This window comes from Nematostella vectensis, chromosome 14 (assembly GCF_932526225.1).
Source record: "Nematostella vectensis chromosome 14, jaNemVect1.1, whole genome shotgun sequence".
Classification (NCBI taxonomy): Eukaryota; Metazoa; Cnidaria; class Anthozoa; order Actiniaria; family Edwardsiidae; genus Nematostella; species Nematostella vectensis.
In genome coordinates, this window is record NC_064047.1 from 6382604 (window position 1) to 6392802 (window position 10199).

General features: G+C 41.3%; 1 protein-coding gene across 1 annotated transcript; it reads right to left on the reverse strand.

Moving 5' to 3' along the window:
* Nucleotides 1-697: 697 nt before the first annotated feature.
* LOC5505097 lies at nt 698-9721 on the reverse strand. Its single transcript, XM_001625922.3, has 9 exons — nt 8908-9721; nt 6691-6840; nt 6268-6453; nt 5310-5480; nt 4832-5071; nt 4017-4337; nt 3177-3416; nt 1910-2595; nt 698-1113 (listed from the first exon to the last, which is right to left on the reverse strand). The coding sequence occupies exons 1-8, from the start codon at nt 9269-9271 to the stop codon at nt 2279-2281; spliced, it is 1989 nt and encodes a 662-aa protein (XP_001625972.3). The 5' UTR covers nt 9272-9721; the 3' UTR covers nt 698-1113; nt 1910-2278.
* Nucleotides 9722-10199: the final 478 nt, after the last annotated feature.

Here is a 10199-nt window from a genome sequence, read left to right on the forward strand (position 1 = left end):
CATGCTTTGGCGTTTTGTATGCCCACACCTTTACTTGGGCGTATTTATAGTATTGAATAATTTGAAATTTTGATATTTGGATTGAATAAACAGGCTATGGGGATGTGCCCAAAGCCATTTAATGCCAAACATGTGTGATGTATTGCCCAGTAAACAGATCTAAGGTCATGCAGTACCCAGGGATTATATTCAACTACTATACTTAACTGAGAGAAATACATAAATGAAATATTTGTCTACAAATAGTATTTTTATGTATTTACTCGAATTTTAAAATTGATTTGTATGATTGATTGGAATAACCGAGTGGGGGTGAAGGAACGAGGTCAATCAGCAGTACCCCCCCCTATAGGGGAACATTAGCTTGTCACGAGTTTATCGCGCCGCGTGCTTCAGTCGCGTGGAGTCTTCAAAAAGACAACATCTAAACTTTTTAATTCCCTCCTCCTCCCCTTGCCCTCCACTTGGTTTGTTTTGTATGCCCACACCTTTACTTGGGCGTATTTATAGTATTGAATTATTTGTAATTTTGATATTTGGATTGAATAAACAGGCTATGGGGATGTGCCCATAGCAATTTAATGCCAAACATGTATGATTTATTGCCCAGTAAACAGAGCTAAGGTCATGCAGTACCCAGGGATTATATTCAACTTATGAAAGAAATACATAAATAAAAGAAAAACTTCTAGCTCCCTTAAGATAATGAATACAATTTTATTGAAAGACGATGAAACATATCTTCATCAAGATCAAAGGTGTAACAATGTCAAGTCTCTAAAAAAAAGGATTAACATAAAATTACACACTCTCATAGTTGTGTCTTTAATACGTCTTACAAAAGCGTTTTTAGATCAGTAATGAATAAATATCTTTATACATCAACTAGACTATGCATTGTCTATATGTCGCCTAATGATTAACCATGTCAGTGTTGGTCAGTGGGTTTATTCAAAATAATAGTTCATCCACACATAAAGTTTAAAGTAAAAAAAAGGGCTAATTTTCGCTTAAGAAATATTCTCGCGCTTATTTAACACGAAGTGTACGAAAATTAATAAAGCGAGAGAAGTGTGCGATAAATCCCCGTCTACATTCCCTGCTAGCAGAGGCCTCTTTTCTCTGTATTTCGCTGGGCTGGAGTTCGCGAGGAAAAGATACCTCTGCCATGGGTCGAAACTGTTTCTGTTGCGCATGCGTGAGCGTTTATAAGCGACCGACGTGCCAAAACCCGTACCATCGCGCGAAAGCTGTCAATATGCTAATATGCTTTGCATGGGTTTAGTCGGAAATCATGAATCAAACTTCGGTTAGTTCTCCTCTTCGAAAAAAGAAAACAACTGTTCAATTTCAATCACCTAAAACGTCACTAAAAAGATTGAACAGCAAACGCAGCAAAGAAGAGTTTTGTCTTGTTTGTGGGATACATTTCAAGACATCTGGGCAGGCGAGTTTCTTCAATGTAAATATCGCACAGTTGGATTCGAAGAAAATGTTACAAAACTTTTTGGTAAACTTAGATCAGCTATTCCCAGAAGAATACAAAACCTGTAAACGGAAGATTGACTCGTTAGTCAAAAGAGAGAAAATTGTGAATGAAGATAAGGCATCGAATGGCTTCTTTTATAATTCGTCGCGTGATATTTCTACGGAGGACGCCGTTTCGAATGCGGGCTTATTATCCCGCAGCGAATGTACGTTTCATGCATGCGCTAGTCATTGTGGGCTCAAATAGTGGCCAGTAATTAATGAACGGAGCATGCGCTCTGGATCTCGTCCACGATCGTGGACGGCGGTTTGATCAAACAAACTTGCGACCCATGGCAGAGGTATCTTTTCCTCGCGAACTCCAGCCCAGCAAAATACAGAGAAAAGAGGCCTCTGCTAGCAGGGAACCGCCTACAGAAACTCAGTTATGAACCAGCCATAGCAACATATCCGTAAGCATTTGGAAGGCAATTGTGATAAGGACGGGTCAATTCGGGACAATAAGCTTCTGATTCTTAAAGATTTTCTAATGTTTTCTACAAGTGACTTCTTAACGTGTATTCTGATTGTGCAGCAGGCCGTGCAGAAAAAGGTAAACGATTGGCGTGTTATTAGAGGTTGAATAACATTTAGGGCGGCAATCGCACCAGTTTACGTAAACCTGAAACCTCAACACTGCCATACAATTTTGTAAAATATTTCCACGTTTTTCGTTAAAAATCATCTAAATTGGCCGAAAGTAAACTGGTGACATTGCCGCCTTTAAGTTTTTAAACTTTTAAAACATCTTTTAAACGACTTCATAGAAAATCTCGATATCGCTAGGTTGAAAGTTGTAGCTTCCCGCCAGTACACCGCAGCTATCAGACGTGCACCACTTGGGTCGATCGTAGGTGCTTGAACCTGTATACGAGTTGGTGTTACCACTTGCGTAATCAGCAATATACAAGTCATGACCTCCTCCAAATGTGGGCCCGTAGGTGTTCTGATCGCAGATGGCACTTCCATGAGGTGAGTATCTGAGTGGCAGCTTTGCAGGTTTGTATCCGAACGTGTTGTAAATAGTGAACATGAAGGACTTGCTTGATGACTTGTAGCAATTACAGCCTAAACAAATCAAAACCGTGACACATTACATTGTGTGACCCGAGTTGAATATTCATACCACAACCCACGTCTCACGTCGAGTAAGTACGCAGCTGCTTTTTCTCCTATTATCTTTGTTCTACGGTTCTGCGGATATTGTTCATTTGCCCAATTAAATTGCAGCTTGTAGGAGCTGCGTACTGACCCCTCACGTCTAATGAAGGGGCGGATCTAGCTTTTCGCTAAAGGGCTTCGGCTTAGTGACAAAAAGGGAAGGGGGTATTTTTATTTTTTTGTTACATATGGATTTCTGGGGGTTTAAACCCTCCTCCTAGATCCGCTCCCCTCCCTCTTTTAAGCATAGGCGCATGTGTCATAGGAATAACATCAGTGCACCGCCCTTGGTGATATTAAAGGTTTTTGATGTTTTTGAGTAAATGTTGAGCGAAACATGTCCATGAGCTGGGAAATATCTCTGGACATCTTAGACGTAGGATAATGGCACGTAGGCGAGACAACTGGTTACTGCTGACAGTTGATTTCAAACTTAACAGTTTGACATTAGTCGGCAATGACCACTATATCAAATACGCCTATTTTACCTGTCCAGGACTGGTCCGTGTAACCGCCAAAGATGTAGCTGCTCTTTTTCACTATGGTGACGGTTGGTCCCTTGTTGTTACAGTAGCTGTGAAACGTGCTGGCCGCCCATCCATATGAACTGGCTCTATAGCAAAGTCTCCAGGTACTAGAGGGACTCTGCTGCACTGGCCTTAGTTGGTTGTATAGCCAGTAGGTGTCGCCTCTACTTTCGGTTAAGATGGATGAGAATGTAAGCCCTCCTGCAAGATGTCGAGAAATGGGTTTGTTTATTAGCCTAGATCATTGTATTTGAAGCGTCACAAGAGTATAAAATAATCAGGGTTTTAGATATATAAGAAAATACACATAAAAGCAAAAAATTGCATCAAATGGATTGCACGAAAACTAGATTGTGGCTAGCGCTTTATACGTAATGGATTTCGGGTCGGAGATATAATAAACTCATCTCAGATACATAAGAAAAATACATATAAAAGCAAAAAAAAAAAACATCAAATGGATTGCAAGAATCGTCAATGCAAAAGCCTTTTTTTCAGTTGAAGGGTGTTTAGGGAGTCAATTCAAGGCCTTATAACGCCGCCACTGGGGACACGCCCCACCCCATATTCTTAAAACTTAAAACACCCCATATTCTTAAAACATATTCTTAAAACGTGGCTGTGCCCCCAATATTTCTCAATGTTTCTGTATCGTGTTCCCCTAATTATTCTAGCCATCTACTAGTTCTGTCCTTACATAACCTTAAATAAGATAACCCCAATAAGAGCTAGCAGGCTATCGTGCAGTTGCTCATTTGTCAGTGTTTATGAGTAATTTTGTTATTGTTTATTTTTAAATACCTTGGTCAAAGTTTGCATCGTAGAACACCTCGACCCAATCAGGCCGAAACCTTTGACTCCCCACCAGCGTGCCGCACGCTGTTCTATTGTAGCACCCTGGGGGCCGCTCGTACGAATAAGGACTGCTAAATGACCGGCTAGGGTTGTCGAGATCGATCCTCAAATCATGCCCTCCTCCAAAAGTGGGCCCGTAAGAGCTGTCGTCATAGATGGCATACTCGCAGGGGGAGGTTTTTAAAGGAAGCTTTGTTGGCTTGTATCCTTGTGGGCCGTATAATATGAACAGAAAGGAATCCCTTGAAGTCTTATATCTCTCCAAGCCTTAAACGGTAAAATGATAGTTTGTCGAAGGAGAAAATACTGTTGCAACAATAATACAATGATTATAATAATGATAATGTTAGTGATGAAGATGATGATGGTGGAGATGGTGATAGCGGTAGTAATATCTTGAATATCGGTGCCTGTGAGTGTTGTCGTGCTTGATATTGATCATGCTGATGATTTTCGTGCTTGTGGTGGTGTGGATGAGGATAAATGATTATAATGGTGATGATGTTGACAATTGTGATGGATGATGGTTGCAATGATGATAATAGTTCATGGGCGGGTACAGGGGTGGTTAAGGAGTTGATTTGTCACCCCCACCCTTTCTTGGAAAATTTCTGAGAGCCTAAAAAATCCTTCAATATTTGTAGTCTTCTTTTGATTATACCCCTGTTTAAGTAACTCCTCCTTTTAATCCATCTGTCTGAAATCTCAACAATGCCCAATCTGATAAAGATAAAAATAAGATCGGTATGAGTAACACTTACTCCCCCATGAAACATCCGTGTATCCACCGAATACAAAATCCCCGACGTACACAATGGTTACTGTGGGCCCTCTGCTGTTGCATCCACTGTGAAACATCCGGGCTGACCCTGCGTTATAGTAGCTTTGATAGCACGGTCTCCAGTTTGCCGAAGCGCTGACTTCTGTCTTCACAAGGAACCTATATAGATCTTCTAAGTAATGATCGTCAATCCACGTCAGATTAGAATAAGACTCCAGACCTTTAAGACACGAAAAGTAAAAAAACAATTTAGCATTAGATAAAGTTAGGAGCAATGGATTGGGTAAACTTTCTCAGGGATTGGCTTTTAGATACTAGACTAGAATGGATTCTATCCCTGAGTGTACACTGACAAACTCCGTTCCAGGCGAAATAAAAGCTGAATCCTCTTCTACCACGGGGAAAATAAATAAATAAAATAAAAGCATGATTATTGCACAATAGGAAAGAATTATCACCTTGGCATTTGAACGTACGACACGACTTGATCTCGTCACCCTCCCCCTGACAGTCAGCTCCGCCGTAACGAGGAGAGGGCCTGGTGCAGGTACGATTGCGTGACTTGACTCCGCCTCCGCAGGTCTCGTTACACGCGGTCCAGTTGGACCAGGAGGACCAGCCGCCGTTTACTGAGCGATTCAAATTAAGATGCGACATACTCAATAATATATATGCACACTACAGATGACGAATACGAAAATTAGATGCAACATAGTAACAACATTGTAAATGCAGAGCCGTATTAGGCCTCGACAAATTGAGGGGAGGGGAGGGCACGGTACAGAAACATCAAAAAAATTGTGGGGGCACAGCCACGCCCCTACTTGTTATTTCGTTATATATTTTTTAAATATTTCGGGAGAGGGGGGGGGGGGGGGGGGGCAATGCCCCCAGTACCCAACCCCCTGCTACAGCCCTGAAATGTAATAATAGTAATAAGGGGACCATTGTGTAGTCTTTACAGTTGTTTTTACTCCAATATGATGACTGAAATTAATCGCTTTTGCTTTGACGCAAATCATAAAAATAAACTTTATACATTCAAAACATCATGTTATTTTACTAATTACTGCACGAATGATATGAATGTGTACAATGATATGGAGTGGAGAACCAGCTGCTACCATACTTCATATTATGACCTAATTATGCGAGCCTATTCGGGCATGAGCAAATAACTCACGAAATAGTAATAATTGCTACATATAAATTCTAAGAATTACAATTATCCTGCAAGGTAAGTGTACTTTTTGTTCCTTTTTTAGAATATCAAAATGGAAACATAGGAAACACAGTATCGGACAGAACCCGGCAAAATAAGACGTTTCGTCACTCGTCACTTGTGCAAAAGAAAAAAAAAAACATTTGCGCAAAAACGGTAGCAGGAGATATGGGGTTGGTGTTGCGCTTCCTTACATTTTGTCGCAGTCGTTTTGCAAGGATGGTTGTTGCAGTTTCTCTCCTCTCGGTTATCTCCCCGGCACGCAGGCCGATCTAACCCACGGAAAGGATTCAAGCAGAACCTGGTTCGTGATTGGACACCACCAGAACACGTGACACTGCATGTAGTCCAGTTTGACCAGTTTGACCAGGTGTCGTAATCTGTAAGTTTACACACGATAAAAAATAGATAAAGGAAGAATCAAATTAAACAAAGAGTTCTAAAATCTTACCCATTATATCTATTCAGTCTCAATCGCAAGACAGTTAATGGTTGGGGCCTTTTTAATATAATGGCCAATTTTTCGTTTTTGTCCTTTATTTTGAAACAAAATCCCTTGTATGCTTTATGTCCTATGAAGTTCAACGCGTTTCCTAACCTTTACTAACAATGCATACCTGAACAAGATGACGAATAGCACCATGTTTCTTCGTTGTCTTCACCCGAGCAGGTAGATGATTGACAGATGCGAACACGTGATTTGACGCCCCTCCCACAAGGCAGGGCAGAACAGGAAGACCATTTCGTCCATTCAGACCAACCTTGTCCTGAAATAAGTAAACGGAGCAAAACATGACTGTTATATTTGCCAATCACGGGTGTCAATCTTAATCCCCTCTCTGAGGGGGAAGGGGAGAATTTGGTAACATACGTTTATCATACAGATGGTGGCAATCCAGTCTCTCCTCAACATGATATGGTGTTTTTCGATTTTTGCGCGATATCAAGCTAAAGCTCTTCACATGCACCTTGATGGTGGCTACAGAGGGAAATATGAACGCTAGGTTTTCCAAAATATTTCCTTGAAAGTTAAAAGATGGTAACTTAAGCATTTTAGCTCGGTACATTCTAAATTTTTGAGAAAAAAAAACAATGTTTAGATCGCGAACATTGGCTAGACAATCCAAGAACGTGAGTGACTGAACAAATCAGAACAAAGGCCAAAGGCGAACATATAGACCTAGGTTATAAGCGTAGTATAACTGATGTCGATATCCCCTTCACTGCTATAGCAACAAACTAGAACCCAATTTTTTTTAAATCTCAAAGTCAAAATCCAGCTCGTGAGCAACACATTGCCACAGTGGGCGCAATAAAAACTCATCTAAAACGTAACTACCACTTCCACTAGTTTGATGGAAGTGCACTTATTAAAACAAATGAATTTTCATGTGATTGTTGTTTGGTTTGTGGTCTAAAAATTGGGCTTTAAAATATCTAAATTTGACATTGGTAACCGCCTTCTCTAATTAGAAGACAGACGTACAGACTGACTACTTGTCTACTTGTGCGCCCTTTTCCAAACTCAATATTTCTCGCAGAGAATTTCTAAATACTCGATAAGAAAAACTAACATGTTCGTCGTTTAAGTTTCTCAGAGCTGAAATGGTCGAGTGTCGTACAAAGAACGGTATGGTCGTAAGTCCTTGCTTGTGCCACTAAGGACCGTTTAGTAGAAGTGTTATTGCTTCTTTTCCGCGTAGTCCCGCTCACCAATTCCTGGGCATGCGCCTGTTTTCGCCGTGAACTGTGCTACGAAAAGCTTCGGATAGCTGAATAACAGATGCAAATCATTCATCTTAATAGAAGATAGAAGTGTTTATTTCAAGAATTAGCCTTTGGATCACATACGCGCACAAATATTCCAATCAAAATGACGTTTCAATTTTGTTTAATGGGTTTTCGAAAAAAAATTAAATGCCCCGCGTCATAAAGATGTTGTTGTCATGTCTCTTTGCGCAAGAATTCCCTTAATTTGTTTGTTCCAAGATTGAAAGAAAAACATTACTTTTTAATTGTTTTGATACGCACTGATTTATTACATCTTTGTAGACAAAAATACACATGATTTTGCTACTTATTCGCGGTTGTCATCGCCACCTAAATTAGACAAACGTGTGTAAGTTAAGATATTTTTTTATCTAAAACACCTTTTTAGATCAGTGAAACACACCTCTTCCTCGTTGTAGTTGTTGTTTTGTGTGTGTGTTTGTTTTGCGTAGAAATAAAATCATATACATGCACGAGTATGACTTTAAACACAGGAGCTCCCTAGAAACCCAAGGCTTACAGGTAAACCTCAGGCGCGTTCCCAAGCAGGATTGGCTGAGGGGGGTGGGGGGTGCGCAGTCGTAGGTATCATATGGAAAAAACTTAGTATTTGAAGATTCCTTAATAAGGAATGACCCAAAAGGCACCACGCGCACCCCCCTGTGTACGCGCCTGAACTTCAGTAATTTCAAACGCCGTCACAGAGTGCTCTGGTATGGCAAAAGGCCCCGTGAAAACAGCGCCAACATCGGCCGACATTGCTAGCAAAGTCTCGCCTGACTGACCACAAAACAAAGGGAATAATGGCGTAATACCTTGCAGAAATTCCTAACATTGTGTGTAAACAGCGATAACCTTGTTAAGCCAGCGACCGCCAGGATCCCACTTGCAGTGCTGGCAGCGTTTGCAGGGCGCTTTCTACAGGGCTGGGAGCTATGTGCTTCAGATCACTTTGTGTCGGCGCACGCATGATAGGATGGTACCCACAAAGGTAATGTGGCTGCACCAATGACTGAGCGGACGTCTGGATTTATTCTTACTTTGTTATACCTATAGTTCATTACCTGATTTCATGGCTTGAATTTTATGCACGCCATAAAGAGTCGCACCGAGTCCAGACGAGCCGAGCAGAGCAGTCACGGCGACCACACCCACCAGCACCAGCCCCAGGCGCACCCCACAGAGGCCACCACCACGCGACGGCTTGCCCCCATCCAGGGCGGGACGGATGGTGTCGTCACCCTGAACACCCGAGGGACCGGCACCCTCATCTTGAGTGCCCAAGTCAACAGCTACACTTGCGTCAGCACCGTGTTTGTCAGTAGGCTCTTCAGTCTGTTGATTGGGCGAGTCTGGTGAGTTCACGGGTGAGACTTTGGAGTTTTTTGCTCCTGGCTGGGATGTAGGTTTTGCACCGTCTTTACCCATGCTTCAGTGTTGCCTTAGCGAATGTGTTTTTCTAGTAAACTTGCTGCTTCAGTAAGTTGTTGTTTAAGTAAAGTTTAACCTTCCACTGACACTGCTAGATGACGTCTGGCTCACAATTGATTTATCCACAATTTTAACCGGTAGTAGCAAAACAAAAGGTTAATACCTCTTTAATACTTATTTACTTTTGGATATCGGTGACAATGTAGGAATTCACGCCAAGAAAGTCGTGACGTTTTCATGATATGTATTTTGCGTTAAAAATGTTCCATGCGAAGGGGGATTGCGCTTAAAAGCTTTCGTGAAATTGAAAAAAAATATAGAAAAGCCTATAAATTTGAAGAGATAAAAATATATACAGAGTAACAAGTATTGCCATTGTTTTTGCTAAGACCGTACCATGCCATTCAGTAGCCAAAAACTTACGGGATTCAAGCGTCGCAGTTTGCGTCTTTACCCCCTAGCCCGAACAGCTGGTTTGCAGGATAAAATTTTATTTTTCAGAATTCTTCATGAAAGCCTTTGAGACTTCATTTGAGAGCAGAGGCGTATTAGCCAGCTTATAAAGATACGGGTCAAATAATAGCAAAATCATAGATAAGGACCCGCGATCGATTTATGCCCCCCCCCCCCTTTTGTAGCGTGCGCCTGTCCTCGCACGTAAAGAAAGCGAGTATTTGCAATCGCTTATTGACTTAAATCGGGCAAAAACAAGGAAGAAAAATGGATCCTAAAAGATGCTGAGTTTTTTTCAGAATGAATTATATTGCCTTTGCCTGCCCATTCGTCAAATGCCGGAAATTACTCGAATAAGGGCTGTGGCGCATATTATAATATTTTTTATATGGTAGGCGAGACGCTGTCTTATCTCTGTTTCATCTTTAGATGAAAACTGTATTTTTTACGTGCAGGGAGTTAAATCTCCCAG

Bases quoted from the DNA above. Each gene is read 5' to 3' on its own strand.
- LOC5505097 (XM_001625922.3), bottom strand. From the start codon at position 9,271: ATGGGTAAAGACGGTGCAAAACCTACATCCCAGCCAGGAGCAAAAAAC. The intron at 5,481-6,267 runs GTAAGGAAGCGC...TGAATCGCTCAG, and splicing joins CAAAACGACTGCGACAAAAT to TAAACGGCGGCTGGTCCTCC. The intron at 3,417-4,016 runs GTATTTAAAAAT...GACATCTTGCAG, and splicing joins CGATGCAAACTTTGACCAAG to GAGGGCTTACATTCTCATCC.